The sequence below is a fragment of the Mustela putorius genome, unplaced genomic scaffold (genome assembly GCF_011764305.1).
Source record: "Mustela putorius furo isolate JIRA1106 unplaced genomic scaffold, ASM1176430v1.1 tig00003834_pilon_pilon_pilon, whole genome shotgun sequence".
NCBI lineage: Eukaryota > Metazoa > Chordata > Mammalia > Carnivora > Mustelidae > Mustela > Mustela putorius.
Genome location: NW_025421987.1, coordinates 98,223,700 through 98,242,745, shown reverse-complemented (window position 1 = coordinate 98,242,745; position 19,046 = coordinate 98,223,700). Strand labels below are relative to the sequence as shown.

The 19,046-nt window shown below is 41.5% G+C and overlaps 1 protein-coding gene across 23 annotated transcripts in view; it reads left to right on the top strand.

Moving 5' to 3' along the window:
• The window catches only part of KALRN (kalirin RhoGEF kinase), a 659,936-nt gene that overhangs the window by 373,794 nt on the left and 267,096 nt on the right, over positions 1-19,046 (top strand). For 16 of the 23 annotated variants that reach the window (XM_045088794.1, XM_045088798.1, XM_045088792.1 and 13 more), the window contains exons 16-18: positions 7,248-7,367; positions 14,035-14,253; positions 17,665-17,814. In XM_045088794.1, the coding sequence (XP_044944729.1) occupies positions 7,248-7,367; positions 14,035-14,253; positions 17,665-17,814 (489 nt within the window). The remainder of the gene's footprint in view (positions 1-7,247; positions 7,368-14,034; positions 14,254-17,664; positions 17,815-19,046) is intronic. The other 7 variants (XM_045088796.1, XM_045088793.1, XM_004745414.3 and 4 more) reach the window with 1 other exon arrangement.

Genomic DNA, 19,046 nt, shown 5'->3' with positions numbered 1-19,046 from the left:
AAGGTGCAAACTACAAATGCGTCCTTTTTCTCTCCTAACAATCTAATGAGAGCGAGCATTCAGAACTTTCCAAAGTCGTTCTCAGTCACTGAACCTCTTCGCTTCTTTTCTGTCCTCCAGCCTGACATGCAGTTTGTGTGAAACGCAAATCCTTGTCAAATCCATGTCAATAAACATGGTCAGGGTTTAGAGCCCCGTTGGTTAACTTGGGGCCCCTGGGTGCCTCATGCAGGGCCTGACACGTAGTTGAGAGTCAGTGGGGGCAGTTTCCCCCATTCTTTTCAATATGCAGGGCAGCTTATAAGAAGATTGTCTTGTCCTATTAAAGTCAATTTAAGAAAGAGAAGATTTTGTTATCTCTATGAGATGTTGTACTAGCCATTTAACCAAAGGACTTACCCAGGTCTCTAGGAACCTCTAGGAAAACACAGGAACCAATGACGCATTTAAAAATATTACATATTGGGGCATCTGGGTGGCTCAGTGGATTAGGCCTCTGCCTTAGGCTCAGGTCGTGATCTCAAGGTCCTGGGATCCAGCCCCACATCGGACTCTCTGCTCAGCAGGGAGCCTGCTTCCTCCTCTCTCTCTGCCTGCCTCTCTGCCTACTTGTGATCACTCTCTCTGTCAAATAAATAAATAAAATCTTTTTTAAAAAAAATACATATTTATATTATGAATAGACTAAATTTTAATTATCAGCATAATGAATGGAGATTTTTTTTTTTTTAAAGATTTTATTTATTTATTTGTAAGAGAGAGAGAGCGAGTACAGGCAGACAGAGTGGAAGGCAGAGTCAGAGGGAGAAGCAGGCTCCCTGCGGAGCAAGGAGCCCGATGTGGGACTCGATCCCAGGACGCTAGGATCATGACCTGAGCCGAAGGCAGCTGCTTAACCAACTGAGCCACCCAGGCGTCCCATGAATGGAGATTTTTTAAATTTACACAGTGGTATTGAAGAAACACAAATATATAATAGTTTAATTTATTGAGTGCTGGGAACCTTTTACACCCATCTCTCCATCAATCCTCACAACCATGCTCTGAAGCAGGTCTTATTCCCGATTTACAGATGAGGCCACTGAAGCTTAGAGAGGTTCACCAGACAATGGTCACAGGGAGCAAAGAACATGTCACTGCCCTCTACTGGTCTAGGAGGGCTTTCTGGCGGGGGGGGAGGTGGAGGGGGTTCCATAGCACTTTCATGATAGTTCCTTCTGCTCCACACTCTTTCAAGCAATCCAGACCCCTGCTCCCTGAAGACAGAGCCTCACCCCAAAATCCAAGCCAAGAAACTTTTTCCTATTAAGCCTTTTTTCTTAGGCACTGGGCTATTACACTGTCTTATTTAACTCTATTAATTTGGAACAGGGGATAAAAACACCATATTTTATTTAATCATTGCTATTCTCTTATATTCCGAGTATTTCTTGTTAATGCCTCGGTCTTCGCTATTATACTGTTATTTATTATAATGGGCAAAACTGTCTTCTCTACTCCACTTCTCCCAATCAGTGCTCAGCCAGAACCCACACCCACTGTGCTAAAGGTCTGTCCTCAGCACAGGTGAGATCACTGAGCACAGAGGCAGGCTGTATCACAGAGCTGCCATCTAGACTGCTCTCTGTATAATTACACTGGGATTGCACCTGAATCTCTGGAGAGACATGGTGGAAATCCCAGCAGACCCAGAGCAGTGATGAGTATACAAATTCTGAGGCTCTTGGTAATAATGGTTGTACTTACTTTTTAGATGAGAAGTTCTTTCTCACTTATAATCTCATTTTAAGAGAAGAGACCCATGGGGAAAAGTGGTGTATGTTTATTTTACAGGTGGGAAACAGGTAGCACAGGATTGGTGCTCCCAGGGCCTGTTGACTTGTAGGCTGGAATTTGAGCCCGTGCTTCCTTTATCAACAGTCACACAGTTTGCCTCTCCTGGGCCCCACTCCTGCCCGAGGGCTCTAGGAGAAATAGAAGGAAGCCCTCTAGCAGGGCATAGGCTGGGATATTCCTGGCCTTCACAGCACCCCCTCAGAAGACAGCATGCCCTGTGCCTGGTAGAAAAGGTGGCCCCTACCTGATGGGTCAGCAGGCTCCAACAGGTCACGGAACCCTCCGTTGCTCATATACTCTTTTTTTTTTTAAAGATTTTTTATTTATTTATTTGACAGACAGAGATCACAAGTAGGCAGAGACACAAGCAGAGAGGAGGCAGAGAGGAGGATCCTGCCTGCCGAAAGGGGCAGGAGGGGATCATCTGAACAAAACAAATAATAGGAAAATCATTCCTATTTGCCTGTGAAATGAAATAGATACTTTTGTTCCTGATTTTTAATTTTTGTATTTAATTTTGTTCCAACCTTAGTAGTAAAGTCAACTCCCTAATCATGTTCTTCTTGACTGGCATGAAAATGGAAATGATTTTTTATCCTCTGAGTATACATTCCGTATAGGGTGGGAAGTTGGAGTGATGATAGGTAGTTTGTCAAATGGGGAAGTAGGTTGTCTATGTACAAATACTCCAGGCTTGACGGATCTCTGAGTACATTCCTATTCAATGTTTCTTGAGTTGGAGGACAGAAAATTTCTCTGCAGGAGAAAGTTGCTTCTCCCCACCATGGTGAGGATGACACATGTGGGATTGTAATTCAAACCCATACTGGGTTGCTTGAGTCGGTCTGCAGGAAACCCGCGAAGGCATTTGTGAAGGACAGCGGCCTTGGGAGGTGCCAATGGATTTTGCTGCTTTGTTAAGCCACCATGCCTCATTAGGTGAACTTGTTTTCCTTGTCAGTGTAGGGCTCTTTCTTTCGGGAGTTGTCTGATCCAGTTTCAGAGAAGGCATTTGTGTTTTGATGGAAGTTGGTGGAGCAGGAAATATTGATTTGGAAGCTGTTGACACTTGGAAAGAGGGAGTTAATTTAGATGTCAGTATTGATCAGCAGAGCTAAATTTAGACACAAGCTTGAGAGTTTCTCTTTTGAATATACTAAAAAAAAAAAAAGAAAGAAAGAAAGAAAGAAAAGGACATCTTAATTGAAACGCCATTAATGGGGATGGAAAGAGAGAGAACAATGTGCTGCTTCACAGTTGGGCATTAGAGCCCGTAGATGAGAGGTTAAAATTTGGCTGTAGTGTAGTTATACCACCATTATGTTAAACTGAGGCTTTGAGGGGAGATGATGCCACAGATGTCAGACTGAAAATTATTGTCAGGGTTGAGAACAAATGAAATTATTTAATTATTTAATGTTCTTTTGGGGTTACATAGGGCTCTCTATCTTAAATAGATGGCCCAGACAACTCTGGAGAAATGCTGACTCTTTAAGGGAATTCACTCCCCTGATTACAGCCCATGGTCTGGGACCCTAGACCACTCAGATGCCCCCTTTCTTCTAGAAAAATAGTTCAGATCACTCCCCAACCCCACAGAATGCTCTGACTGTTTTTCTGGAAAATTACTACTCTGGCAAAGATGACCTCACATTTATTAGATAATCCAAGAAGATGCATGAAACTAAGTGGATTTCCATATGTATTCCTGCAGAACAGGATCTTTAGCAGAAAATAAGTGGGGCTCTAAGATATAGGAAAAGAAATCATACTTATTTGTCTACTAAAGACACTGACTTAAATTACCCTTGTGGGCCAAGTAAAGCCGAAATTTGCTCACGATTAAAATGAACAGTGATAGGGTACCTGAGTGGCTCAGTTGGTTAAAATGAACAGTGAAAACAAAGGAGAGAGTATTATCCTGTCAAGAACACTGCTCTGTTAAGTTCTCTGCGCTGTTCATAAAGGCAGAAAGGAATCGGGGTCGATCCAAGGGAGAGATGATCAAAGGGATGAGCATTTGTTTCAAAACGGAGAAAATTAAGAAGATCCATGGTCACAGTCTATAAAACCAGGAAGGATGATCGCATAGACTCTCAAACACTGTGAATCTTTAGAGCTAAGTAGTGCTGGAAATATGCCAGGCTTCAAGATACCCTCTGAGGGACCGGCCATTTCTCCTGTGGCCAGAGTTTCAGAAAAGACTGTGCCTTGTGGTAAGTCATCAGCAACATCAGGTCTTACAGTCAGAGGCCTTGAGGGTCTCCTCAGCTTTATTATTGTCAGCATGACCTAGAGAAAACACAGCCATATACAAGCAGCTTCCCAGCCTGCCGGTTACAGGGGACAGCCCTCCTCGCTTAGATGGCATCATCATTTGTGGACATCCACATCCAGTCTTCTCACTGGGGTTGGTCCCTGCTTCCTTGGCCTGAGGAAACAGTAGGTCCCCATTGTCAGTTCACGCATTCAGTTCAGACTGAGCTGAATTCAGGACTCAGACTCAGGCTCCTGAGTCCCTGAGTCCCAGCAATCAGCAATACTCCTTGGGTCCCTCATTTTTATAGACATGACTTTCTCTGGTAGCCTGTGGTTGTAGGGCGTGTGTCTTAATTTTGGAAGAAGTGTGGAATGTGAGGATTCAAAGTGTTCCTTAAAGGTCATCTTACCTATAGGTAAATTGTTGCCTAAGATAACTATCAACATAAAATGTTCATAATATGCATTACATTTTATGGTTTGCAGAACACTTTCACATGATGTTTCTGAGACCATACAGGATTAGTAAAAACATTTTACCATTTTTATTACAATATTTCCTCTACTCCCTTGCACTCATTTGGGTGCTCATAGCATAAATAACCAGTTTTATGAACCGGAAAATAAAGGATGACAGAAATAGAAAATTATACCAACAAGAGTTGTCAGCTGATCAGACAACAGAGAATGGTGCTAACAAAACAGCTGGGGTTTCCACATCACATCAGAATACGGCAGTAAGCGCTACAGATCCTGGAACAAAAGTCAGTAGCCCTAGCCTTTTTTCCTTCTCATTGTGAGAGGAGTAAATAAAGAATCATAGCATTACCTAGCTTTGCTCCAAAATGAAAAATCACCATCTTTACCATCACCAGCCTTTCTGTCTTACCACATGCTGCATCTACCCTGCTGGAAGAAGGGAAGGTGCTATCATCTGAATTTTGCAGATGAGAAAACTGAGGCCCAGAGGCTTAGGTGGTTTTGTCAGGTAGTAAAAAGGCCCATCCTGCTTCTGGGACAGACTCAGTTATAGGGATTAGTCCCACCCCTGAACCCAAGCCATGGTATAGAAACATGCATTTTTATCTTCCTGAATAAAAACTCCTGCTTTAGATGCCTGGGATGCCTTTTTAAACAGCATTTGGGAAATAAAAATGAACAAGCATATCAAGAATATGGCATGACTTAAAGAAAGACATAGAGACTGAAGCCTATGATAGCTAAATGGAAAGCTAGTGTATGGAGGTCCCCACCACCATAGCTGTAACTGATGTTTCCAGTTGGCTGAAACTAGAGAAGAACAGATGCCAGCAAGACTCAGGAAACCTAGAGGGAGTCAAATTGCCCCTCAAATGTTGATTTGTGATGCACACAAAGTAAATGTTTCTGTGACACCCTCAAATGAATCTTGAACCAAGCAAAACGCAATGAATCATGGCAGAAGGACTTGCATAGTTCAAAGTATACATTGTGAGCTCCATTTTCTAAAGAGCGGAAGCATTTGGGCATACCGTCCATGTATGCGTGTACCCAAACTTACAGGCAGCTTTTGGAAGTCATTAGCACCTCTAGCCAGCCAGCCCCAGCACACCACTGGCATCAGAGACTTCACACTTACACTCGGAGCCGTTAGATCTGCCACTAATTGCTTTACAGATTTGGCATCTCATCCACAATCTGCCAGACTGGCCAGACTCGCCCCACCGTTACCCATGTACAATATGCCATCAGTCATATTCTGCCTAAGGAGGAAATTTGAGAAATGTTTGTGAGGATTATGGAATAGGAGAGGCCAGGCTTAGTATTTTTCTAATTGTTTAGCATGAAGAAGTTGAGAGGAGGAAAAAAAAATCTGCAAAAATCTGAAACAGATTGTGGTATCTTCTCCTTTCCTTGAAATAACAGATGGATGGTATTTACTGATCTTGAAATTTCAGAAGAATTTTTATCTCCTCTCCAAGCAAACTCTTAGACTCCCTAATAAAGAAAATATTTAGCAGTTTTCTGGTGACCAGACACAAGGTGTATTTTAAAGGCCTGATTCTTCCAGTGTGATTATTTGCACTTGACTCGAGATCTTAGCTGGAGAGTTGCCACATGCCCATTTCACCTAGGACTGTCTAGACGGTTTCCGCTGTTTCTCCTTCTATTCTAATATTCCCCAGCTGAACTTTCTTTCCCCCAGTACTAATTAAGGTCACCTAGAAATTTTACTTAGCCTAGCCATTGCCTCTAGATAATTTAAATCAATTATGACTTATTCCCCCTTTTTCTAATGATCCGGTGTATGGATTATCGATGCTGTTTTCCTTGTTTTCTTTCTCCTTCCTCCTCCCTTTGGGTTGTTTATCTGTCAGAGCTCAAGTGTATCTATCTTGTAAGGCACAGAAGGTTGGACCCACCATTCAGGTGTAATTTGGGTGTTGTCCATAGATAATTGTTCCCTTTTTCAAAAACATTACTGCTTACTTATCATTTATAAGGCACTGTGCTAGGCACTGTGTGAGACCGAAGCATGATTCATACTGCCCTAGTCTTCCAGAAGTTTACATCTGGGGGGAAGAAGTATGGTGGGATCTTGAAATGTAGGTCAAAACCACTGAAGAAGGAGGTCTGTGGTGAGTCACAAAGGTGGTATGGTGTGGGGGTACTGGGTGAGGGAGAGCTGTTTGTAACGGGAGTAACTGGGTTTGGAAGATTTCAAGTGGTTGGCATCTGAACTGGGTTTTTAAAGAGAGAAAAGAGGGCGCCTGGGTGGCTCAGTGGGTTAAAGAGAGAAAAGAATGCCAATATATGGAATTTATTTACTTAAACCACTCTACATTCTAGCAAGAACTTCAGAAATGTATATACAATACAATCAGATAATGTTTAAATTAAATGGGTAAGGAAATTGGAACAGAGAGTTAATAAGGGTGGAAAGGAATATATGTAGCTAAGAATGAGGTTGATACTTATAGTAAGTGCCTTATGGCACAAAATGCCAGGTTAGAGGGCAAAGATGAACATTTTAATTATCCAGAGCCTTCCTGTCCTCTCTCCAGGTGCAGTCAGAAGATAGCAAGGTCTGACTTAAGGACCCATCAGAGAAAGCCACAGCTCTGGGGAGGTTGCAAAAGCCATTCATCTGTGTTCTTGTCCTAACTCCCCAGGTCCTGGGATGGATCCGCAATGGCGAGTCAATGCTCAATGCCAGCCTGGTCAATGCCAGCTCTTTGTCCGAAGCAGAGCAGCTGCAGCGGGAACACGAGCAGTTCCAACTAGCAATCGAGGTAACACCCAAATCTGACTCCTCTGGCCTCCCTTCCCCTTTCTGCTCTGTACCCTGGGCGGGTGGATTCCTCATGCTGTGGACATTCCTTTAGGTAGTGAAGCCCTTACTCTTTCTAGTTAAGTGGTTCAGGTAGCCTCCCTGTTACCCAGGAACTGATGGGGAAGCAAAGGCAGGAGTTCACCAACCCCAAGCAGGCCTCCTATTGAAAGATGAATGTTCACAGCACAGAAGTGCGTCTTGGTTACTTATTGGCACATTTACCCATAAGGCCCCTGGTATGCTGAGTACTTGGACATTGTAGACTATGCACCATGTGAGACATGTGAAGCCAGAAGGTTAGAAGTCACTTCTAGTTCAGGAGCCCTTAAAATTGAGGGTAAACAACTACAAAAGCCATTAATACGTTAGCATTCCATTTTAAAACATTTGATTTATATGCAATATATAGATTTCATTGTCAGTTTCTGCCTTTTAATGAGAACAATGAGCTTTGGAGTAGGTTGCACTAGATAGCTCACTTCCTTGAAAATAGTTGTTCACTACCACTGATTGAAGCCACATTTCAGGAATAAACTGAAACCAGAAGTTCACCAACTGACACTTGTTCTAAAGGCTATTTTAAAATAAAATAACCTCTTCCCATAATCTAAATTTTATCATATTACTTTAAATAATACCTTTAATTATCCTTTCTACTAGAACACTTATCTTCCCAAAGAGACTTGAGCTGATTGCTTTAGAGGAGTATGGGGAAAGGAGCAGGAAATGGGACATGGGAACCATATTAAAAATAAAGTAAGTTCAGTACCAATGGGAACAGAGAGAAACCTTCAAAGTCATTCATTACTTGTAGTTCTGTTTAAAACTCAACCCACTTTTGAATGTGTAGGAAATATGAAGTATTATCTTCTACTAAAAGAATGATTGTTAAGGACAATTTTTCATAACAATGATAAAATTTTAACTCTTCGCGCCTATGTCTTTAATACAGTAATCAACTGATTACTAGCCATTTTTAAACTATTATAGATTGATTACTAGGAACCATCTTGTATGTATAAACATAGCATTAGCATAAATGGCATGTTTCTATAAGATGCCTGCTATCTTCTAGGAAGCGTTACTAATAGTGGTTTACTGCCTGGGATTTGAGATTTTAAAATAGACTATATATTGCACACATAGTGTGGGCAAATCATTTTCTTCTTTGGGGGGGCAAATCATTTTCTTTTTTTTTTTTTAATATGCCATCTTTTTTTTTTTAAGATTTTATTTATTTGACAGAGAGAGAGAAATCACAAGTAGGTAGAGAGGCAGGCAGAGAGAGAGTGGGGGAGGAAGCAGGCTCCCTGCGGAGCAGAGAGCCCGATGTGGGGCTCGATCCCAGGACCTTGGGATCATGACCCGAGCTGAAGGCAGAGGCCTTAACCCACTGAGCCACCCAGGCGCCCTGGCAAATCATTTTCTAAGAAGGAACTCAGCAGAGGAGAGAGGCTTTATTATCATCAGCTGCCTCTGTCTCAGTTTACTGGCATACACAAATATAAAAGCATTAAGATCTATTCACCACCAAGGAAAAATCTGGATTGGGGTCTCAGTTGAGAATCAGGCACACAGTGGTCAAAGCCCCATTGAGAGGCAGCATGAACAGAGTTTGGGCAGATAGACTGGGCGCGTGGCATGAAGCTGTGAGGGTGTGAGGCAGAGAGAAGACCACTGTTGGCCACACCCCCTTGTTTATCTCAAATGTGAAGGTAATTAACTTTCCTGTCTCATAAGCAAATGTTGGGTCAATAAAACCAAGTATCATGATGTACTAGAGCATTTCAATGAGTGAGTGGAAAATAGTGGGTGTATGCATTAGCAGTCTTAGTGCGATGACCAAATTCTACCGCTTGCATAAGCAGGATGTATTAATTTGTAATGGTGCTGTTTTACCCATATGGAATAGAAGCTTACTAAGCATGTATGTCCCTAATCACATTGGTGCAACTTGATCAAATATTCTTGGAATTGATATTGAGATCCCATGAGGCCCCTGTTGAGTATTTGTCTATGGTCTGAAGAGGAGATGGCAGAGCAGACAGGATTTCCAGAAGATCAAGGGAATGGAGGGTAGGCAGGTATACAGCGTAGTGAAAAGAATGAACTTCAAATATGCTTCTTCTCCAGGTGGCCTTGTGCTTCTCTCTAAAAGTGTTGTTTTAAACCAGGTTCTGCATCAAGGGAAAGTTATGCCAGGGAAGATTTATACAATTTGAAAGGGATCTAACTAGTCTAGTTTGATGTGGCCCATTTTGGTGGTCATTACTTACTGGAGGCCTTCCTAGTGATTGCCAATAGAGGACATAATTTAATTTCTTGGACCCTAAGAAAAAATCCTCGGTTCCATAAGGGAAAACTAGCTATGGGAAGGATGACTAGATAATTTATTGTTAAAACTGAGATACTTCAAAGAGGGAAGAAGGATATTATTAACAACTCAGCTAGAAAAATAGGCACATAGTAGAACTATCGGGCAGAGTAGCATGTCTGCTCACCCTAGCTTGGGTGGACTTTTTGGTTTAAAGGTTGCATTTATTTTTTTTTAAGATTTTATTTATTTTTTTTGACAGAGAGATAAAGAGCACAAGTAGGGAGAGCAGCAGGCAGAGGGAGAGGGAGAAGCAGGCTCTCCACTGAGCAGGGAGCCCAGTGCTTGATCTCAGGATGCTGGAATCATGACCTGGGCTGAAGGTAGCTGCTTAATTGACTGAACCACCCAGGCAACCCATTTAAAGGCTTTAGTCTCCCCAAAGAAGGTCAGAATTTTTACCTCAAGTACTCTGAGTTTTAGGAAGATAGAACCATTCAGAACAGAGAACAGCACATAGCACCCAGAAGCATAGCTTTATCAACAAACCTGTTAATTTTTTGTTAGCATGCAAAATGGTTTGGCTGATGTGTCTTCAGGAACTGTGACTATCAAAGAGACAAGCTCAGTTTTGAAATCAACTTTATTTGAAATCCTCTTGTGTATTTTAAATATAAGCATTATGGCAGAATAAGTAGTTAAAACTAGATAATAAATTCAATTGATTTGGTTTAATTTTCTTCCATGTACTCCTACATTAACATCATGTATTAACTTCCTTGGTAATCCATGTCTTAAAGATATAACACTCAATAGGATTAGATAATAGTAGAAATAAATGCATAATAATGACTCAGGCTTATCAAAGCAAAGACTATGTCATATGCATAAAAGTTTGTCATTTGGAAATTAAAGGGGATGGAGTTCCAAGGACTATCAGATGATAATGAGTTTCAGAATAAGGAAGAGGATTTATTACATAGTCTAAATTATAGGACAATTAGAGTTAGTCCTTCACTCCCAGAGAAAAAGACATAATCATGGGGTTTTGATGACAATTATATGCTGGTTTCATATACTGAGGAGAAGCCAGTTAATGTTCATTTGGTGAACCCTTCCTCTGCGGGAAGCTCTGCGGATACCATTCTAACTCTGGAGATTAAATAATGTGGTGTGATATGGTGGGAATGAACACAGGAATAGTCAAAACTGAATCCTATCCCTAGTGTCATCACCCCCCTGGTTGTATGTTAGGGGGCAGGTCACTCAGCCAGCCTCAGCCTCAGATTTGTAATTTATGAAGTGGGAATAATAACATCCACCTTGTCATGGTGTTGCGAGAACTCGAAAAAAATACGCATAAGCATAGGGCCAGGTACCCTTGGATAAATGACAGTTATTAAAGTGATGTTTAAAGTCATGTTTGCCTTGAGAATCAGCCAAATATATTAAATGAATGATACAGGAGTTCAGGAAAGAGTAGTTTTTAGTGAGTCTCCAGCTTTCCAAAAGGATTTTTTTTATATAACATTTAAAAAATTGTTAATTCCACTGTAGTTAACATACAGTGCCATATTAGTCACAGGTGTGTGATATAGTGAGGCGGCAATTCTGTGCATTACTCAGTGTTCATCATGATAGGTGTACTCTTTAATCTTCTCTTAAAGGAGACCAGACTTGAGCTGAGTCTCAAAGGACAACTGGAACATAGATGGGGAGAGAGGAAGGGGTGTTCACTAAAAGACAGGAAGAATGAAGGTAACAAAAATAAGCTCACTATGGTGAGCGCTGTGAATTGTGTAAGATTGATGAATCACAGACCTGTACCCCTGAAACAAATAATACAGTATATGTCAATAAAAACAAAACAAAACAAAAAGACCTGCTCTAACAATTCTCAGGGTCAATGTGAATCTAATTAGACAATAGATATTAAAGTACTCCTCTAAGTAAAAATTAAAAAAAAAATAAGCCAGGTTGTGTTTGCAGAGGGTTTTTTTAAGGAAGTAGTAGATGATAATGTTATGGAAGTTGTTCAAGACTACATTGGGAGGAGATTTTAAGAACATCCTTCAGAGTTTGGACTTAATTTTATAGCAGTGGTAGAATGACTAAAGGCTTTTGAATTGAGAGAAGGGAATGATGTTTAAGCACAAAATTAAGAGTTTTGGAGCCAGAAGAACATTAGGGGTCACTTCACCCAAGCACTTCCTATTACAGAGAACCAACTGATATGTTGGAAATGTGAGGGATGGGTTTGATGGATTCGAAGTGGAAGGCAAGGAGACTAGCTCTGGGACCACCATGGAAGTCCAGGCATGCAGTGGGTTGGACTGGGACTTGAGGTGAGGAACAGCAGTCCAGAATGATGTCCAGATTGTAAGCCCAGGTGACAACAGGGAGGGTACCATCAACACCAATGGTAGACTGCCATGGAAAGATACTTCCAGAGGGAGGGATTTCATTTTAATGTGGAATTTGAAAAGATGTCTGGGAGGAAGCAGGATGCTCTAATAGAATGGTCAAGCCATTTGCATTCACTGAGGAGCCTTCCTCCTCTCTCCAGGAAGACCTGTCACTTCTTTTACTAAGAATACATCTTTGTAAGTAGCTAAGGTGGGGCAGGCAGCTAAAGCAATTGAATCAGTGCTGCTGGCTTGGAGTGAGAAATATGGCGGGCAGCTCACCCTCACCCCCAAAGACAGTTAAAGATGAGGGTCCCATGTAGTGTGAGAGTTGAATACTGGGCGACATCTACAAAAAGGAAGTAATAGCAGCCATGGGTATAGATAAGAGTTCCACAGAAGGGAACAAAAACCAAGAATGCACCTTGGGGTACCCCTCTATTTAGGAGACAGGAGAAGAAAATGGTGCCAATAAGTAAAACAGACAAAGAAATCTGGAATTTGTGGAAGATCATTCTGACCCTTAGTTTACTTTTTTTTTAATTTTAAAGTTTACTTTTTCTAACCATGTTCAACATTTAGGAACTCAAATTCTGATCTGATCATCACTATCGAGAGGCTGACTTAGTGGAGAAACAAGAGAGTAAAGGAGTCTAGGTTGCTAGAGGCAGTCATGCTAACATAACAAACACTGAGTACAGATTCCAGAGACGGGGAAGGGAAGCCAGGAGATAGGTGATAGAGGGAGGGGGGGTGTTATAAACAGGACTGCGCAGACTGCAGTCTAGGATGGGGGTGAAGGGGGCTGCATGGTGTAGGGGTGATAGGGAGGGAAGTTGCACTCACACAGGGAGTGCCAAATGGATCAGCTCTTGTGAACCATCCCAGCACTGCTGCCAGAGAAGAAGGGCAGAAGTAATTCTAGAGTAAATTACTGGGCCACTAGCTGTCCCTTTTCACCAGGAGCTGAGCTATACTTTCCTAAGCATGCAGAGGCCAAGTCAGCCCTGTACCATTGAGTTAAAGTGATCCTCGCAGTTGAGGTCGGGATAATATTAGGTCTTTGAAGTCCTATGTTTCAACCACATCCATACTTTATTTTAGTAAATTTTAATCCCTTTTAGCTCTCTATCTCTGCCATCCAGTCCTCCAGCCTGGTCTCCCCCTCCGCCCTGCAGTTAATGGGAACTCTGAGAATGCAAACCACATTTGGCTTGAATAAGAAAATAAACCTTCCGCTGTATATATCCCTATATATTATCCTAAAGGCAAACATAAGTAATGTAATAATGTAGGGATTACACATTGAGCTGAATTATGTACTATGCTGTTCTGTTCCCTTTGTGGGGTGCTAAGGAATGGTGAGATGCTGCCTTAGGCTTTATTAACCTGCCCAGTCCTACTGGAATCCTTTTCAGCTAATGTTTAAAATGATTGCATCATTGGCTAAACTTTGTATTATGTGGAGTTGTTTTTTCTTACATTTGACGTAAAGTGGAGCTATAGCAGTAATCTCCTTGAAAACTCTTAACTACAGTGAACAATTTTATGATTAGATTTGAAAAGAAAATTTGACTAGTGTCTGAACCAATCAGGAGCAGATGTATACACAACTGCTGTTTCTCTACCACAGAAACGGAGACATCTTTAGAGCCAGTGACGCGAGAAGGAGAGTAGGGGCAGGAGTTGGGGTCCTGAGCATTCGGTTAATGAAAACGCATGATGTTCTTTTTTTTGAAATATGCTTTAAAAGCAATGATGTATTAATCGTCATAACAAAATGTTTGAATCCACCATTTAAAGCTCTTTAACTTTTCTGCATCTTTCCACTCACGCCTCACTCCACCCCCTCCCGTACCACGCCTGGGTCGTTCCCACGGACCTCTCTCTCCTCCCCTTGTGCCCAGTCCCTCTTTCATGCCACTTCCTTGCAGAAGACGCACCAGAGCGCCCTGCAGGTACAGCAGAAAGCTGAGGCACTGCTCCAGGCCGGCCATTATGACGCTGACGCCATCCGGGAATGTGCCGAGAAAGTGGCCCTCCACTGGCAGCAGCTCATGCTGAAGATGGAAGACCGGCTAAAACTAGTCAACGCCTCTGTGGCATTTTATAAAACTTCTGAACAGGTGAGGGAAGGGCTGGGAGATGGGGGACTAATGTTGGTGGAAGGTTGTTTTTTTCCCCTCATACTGCTAACCTATACTATCTCCCTCAAGAAGCAGCTAGTCCTCTTAGCAGTAGCCTTTTAGAATAGAATAATGACATGAAAATAACTACAGTTAGCCTCCTTATAATATTTTCCATTAAAGAAGTTAACCATGTGATTTGTTTCTTGTAACATCTCAGCCTCATCAGATCTAAGTATTGAAGGAGAAATTAGGTGTATGCTGAATACTAGGTTGATGGCTGTCTCAGCCAGCTACTGCCACGATAATGCTGTGTAATGAATTACCATACAACTCAGTGACATAAAACTATGAGCATTTTGTTTTTAAGTATTTGAGTTCAGCTGATCTTGACTGAGTTTGATAGAACCAGGCTCTAAGCTGGACATCTGGTCTAGATCTTTTTTCATGTCTCTCAGCCTCCTGGACCAGCAGCTACTTGAGGCACATTTATGGTGAAGAGTAGGAGTGCAAGAGCCCAAAATCTGCTGTGCAATTGCATCTCAAATCTCCAAGTGTGCCACATGCTCTAACATCCTTTCGGCCAAAATGAGTCACATGGCCAAGCCAACATCAGTGAGGCAGGGAAGTCTATGCCTCCAGTGAAGGTCAGGAGAGTAGGGTGAGAATCTGCAGAGCATCATCTGGGGTGCCCAGTCAGGCCCTATGCTTGGAAAACATACACTCTTTCACTCATGGGGCTCTCCATCTGACAGAGGAGACACAGCCGTCTCTCCTCCATAGGTTATGAGCCAAGCAGATGGGGTGGAGCAGCTGTGGGAGAAAAGGCAGGAGATGCACACAGCGGGATGACAAGGATTTAGAGCCCTTACTTTCCCATCTGTACGGTAATATGTACAAGGGCTAAGAGGATTTCTAACTGACTTGGGTGCTTTCAGGGAATTCTTTCATGAAATAGAGGTTGAAAACAGACATAATTGTCTTCCATGTAAAACATGTTCCTCATTGGAATTGCTCCCTGGTAGAAATAGATCAGAGAAACCTTCTCCTCTGGGTGAATTACAGGGGCCTTGGGTAAGTCTACCTGGAGTAAATGTAACATGCCTCTCTGAGGGCCCTGTGGCCAGTGTTCCAGCCTCCACACCTTCTCTGTGTTCTCAACTGATGGTGTCTTGATGGCCCCAGAGTTGGGAGCAGCAGACTAAGGCAATTTATCAATTCAACAGTATCCCAATCGAACCCCAGCAAACTTTTTGATAAAAATTGATACACTGGTTGTAAGATATATATGGAAATAAAAAGAACCAAGAATAACCAAACAATCTTGAAAAGAAAAAGGAAAGTTGGAGTTACACTACCTGATTTAAGACTTATTCTACACGTACAATGATCAAGATGGAATGATGTTGTTGTAAGAATAGACACAAGGAAAAAGGATCGAGATTCTAAAAGTGGACCCACAAATATGCAGCTGAAGTGAAGTCTTCAACAAATGATGCCAGATAACTGAAATCGGGCTTCCCCTGCTAACTGAAAGTAGTGTTCCTATGAAAACTTTTATAAGCTGAAATCAGATGCAAAGAAGCAATGACCATTTACTTAGATGGAAGAAATTTTTGAATATTTCCAGACCTAAAAAGTAACCTCTTTTAGGCCTTTCTGAAATCTTAGGGACACATCTTGCTAACAGCTACACAGAATAAATCGAGATAAATCACAGGTGGTCACAGACACAGTTCGGAGCTGTTGCAGCTGGATGCTGAGATGCTACTTCTCCAAGAACTACACCTGGGGAAGGATCTTGGGTGGGAGGTACCACTGTCATTGCCCAGGATGTGTACTGCCTCTAGAACAGCCCCACAGCTCACTGCAGAACAAACACTGAACACTACCTTCACCTTTTGCCTTTTATCATAAGAGTGAAAACCTACCTCATATTTCTTTCAGTTAGCAAAAACAGGTACTAATGTAGGTCTTTCATAAAAGCGAAATGGCATAATGTGAACTTGTAGAAAGCAGGGAATACCTATATCCATTTTTTTTTAAATGAGGTTAAGCCCTGTCTAGTATCACACACAAATTTTAGTTTTTGATGGATCTAGATGCTGACGGGGACAAAGCACTACATTAAAGTCAGGAAATTTGATCCAGAACTGACCCAGATCTTTGTTTCTTTAGCTGCTAAATTGAAAGATTTGTGTTTGATAATATTTTCATTTCTTCTAGTTCCCAAGTTGTTTTTAGTCCAGTATTATCATGGGACCTAACTATGTCTTTTCTTAAAGTTTTTGCTTCTCTATAATTCATTTTCTCTCAAGACTTGGGTCGTCCTACACATGTTCATGCCTTCCATAAGAAGAAGTGTGTGGTGCTAGAGGAGTCAGAATTCAGGGTCAGGCCTTCTCATGACATGGGGAGCACATTGGCTACTAGGGTGTGCTGCCTGGGACATCTTTTAGCTCAATTCATCACTCAGTAAACATCCTATCCAACACCATACTCTTCCTCAAAAGGGATGACTTTCTCAGGCAAAGGGGACCTGGGATATGTAGCTGTTCCCCACCTCCTGCCATAGCCAAGCGTTCAAAGCCTAGTGAAGGAAAGTATAGGGATAGGAGTTTCTGTTTTCTGCATCCTTCCCCAGGCCTTGACACAAGATTGCCCTGGGTCCCCTTCTGTTACACCCAACCTATCTTCCATCCAAGAGCCATTCAAAATGCTTTTGCTTTTAGAGTATGACCTCTTAGCACTTGAAGAACAACTCTTTTTTTTTTAAGTTAACCCAAGTGTATTATCATCTGAACAAAACGTCTCTTTTGTAATTGAAGGTCTGAAGATGTCACTGCCTTATGACAATACCTCTAGACATTTTGCGGGGATATTTTTGCCAAGGGAGGGGAAAGAAAACATTTCATTTATGGCCCATAAGTCCCACAACACAGCTTTTTGCTCCTTTATTTCTATTTAGGGCTACTTCCTGTAGGGCAAGTGTGGATGGTTGGACAAGCCTAAGCCTAGTGTATTCTCTAAACTTCATTTTCCTGCTCTGCCACATTGACAGAGTTATCATGAAGTTCAGTGATAGAATATATAAAGAACACTTTGAACCCCTCCCCAAATTACTGGTCTTTTTTCTTCTCTTACCCTGTATACTCTCCCTAAGTGACGTTGGCCTTCAGCCAGTAACTGTCCAATGATTCCAGAATCCATCTCTCAGACCTAACCTGTCTCCTGAGTTCAGCTGTGTCCTAGACTTACCTTCCATGTCCCAGAGGCACCACATGTTCTAAATCTACAGACTGAACTTCAAATGAAACTAGTCACCTGCATAGGCTTCTGTTGGCTGAAGGTGCTCAGAAGACACTCTCCTGATCTGTTAATTTACTGAAACTTTCCTCCGTGGTTCATTAGGTCTGTAGTGTCCTGGAGAGTTTAGAGCAAGAATACCGGAGAGACGAGGACTGGTGTGGTGGACGAGATAAACTGGGACCAGCTGCAGAGATCGACCATGTCATCCCACTCATCAGCAAACATTTGGAACAAAAGGAGGCCTTTCTTAAGGTCAGAGCACATTGTCATTGAAGATCACATGTACACACACACACACAGTTTCATCATATGGGATTTCCATTCCCCTCTTTTTCCTCACTTCTTATCTAAAGGGAGGCATTTATAGAGAAGATATTGGCTGGTTAATTTGGAAGGTTGAAAAGTTATGCTTCCAACATTATTTCTCTCCCTACTTTCTTTATAATTAGACAGTTATACACCATTACTGCAGGTGCCTGTTTGAATATCTTGATATCTCATTGATGTTGGTAATAGAGATAACACATAGTTTCACCCAGTTATGTTTGGCTTATGAAAATATTTTTAATTGAAACACAAAGCCTTGGAAGCATCTGTTTGACTCAGTCAGTAAAGCATGCAAACTCTTGATCTCAGGGTTGTGAGTTCAAGCCCCCATATTGGGTGTAGAGATAACTTAAAAGAAATAAATTTTAAAAAATTATATATATATGCTCTCACGCACATGCATATATACATATATATATGTCTAGATATAAAACAGCATTAAAATAAATATTTTATAAATGGATGATGCAAAATTTAGGGCAAGAATTAAATAAATTTAGACACCTTATTTATTTGCCAATCTAGCAATTATCAATAACCATTAGATATAACACCATTTATTCTGTGGCATGAAGAGAGAAATACCTCATTTTGTTTGTTTTGTTCTTATTAGAGCCCCAACTTCCCAGAGAGGAAGCACAGTCCTGTTCTGAGCAGGCTTTCAGCTAGTGTGGAAAGTCCTAGTAAGCCTCTTTCCTCCAGCCTTTGATCATCTCTCCAACAGTCATCTGTGTTAAAACTTATCTAAAGGCTCTGTTTACTCTCAAATTTCTTGCTTTCATGTTCTGCTTCCTTTCAGGTTTCTGGGAGTACAAAGAGAATTTTTATACCCTGACATGTTACCACTGCTTTTCTATAACTCTGTAATTAACTGACTTTCTTTTATTAGGGATTTTTTCTACTTGACCACCCCTTTGAGTTTCACTTTTTTCTCTCGCTCCCTCTCTTTTTGAGATGGCTTCTCCCTACTGTCCTCCTGTCTATCAGGTGTGTGCACCCACACTCAGAATCCTTAGCAATGAGATTAAATAAAAAGTCTTCTATACAGGGTGCAAGAGATTTTAGAAGTCTTCTCTACCATAAAACAAAATTTAAAACAATGACCAAACGAGAGCATATGAAAGACTTTTAAAAGAGGTATAAAGATATTACTTCAT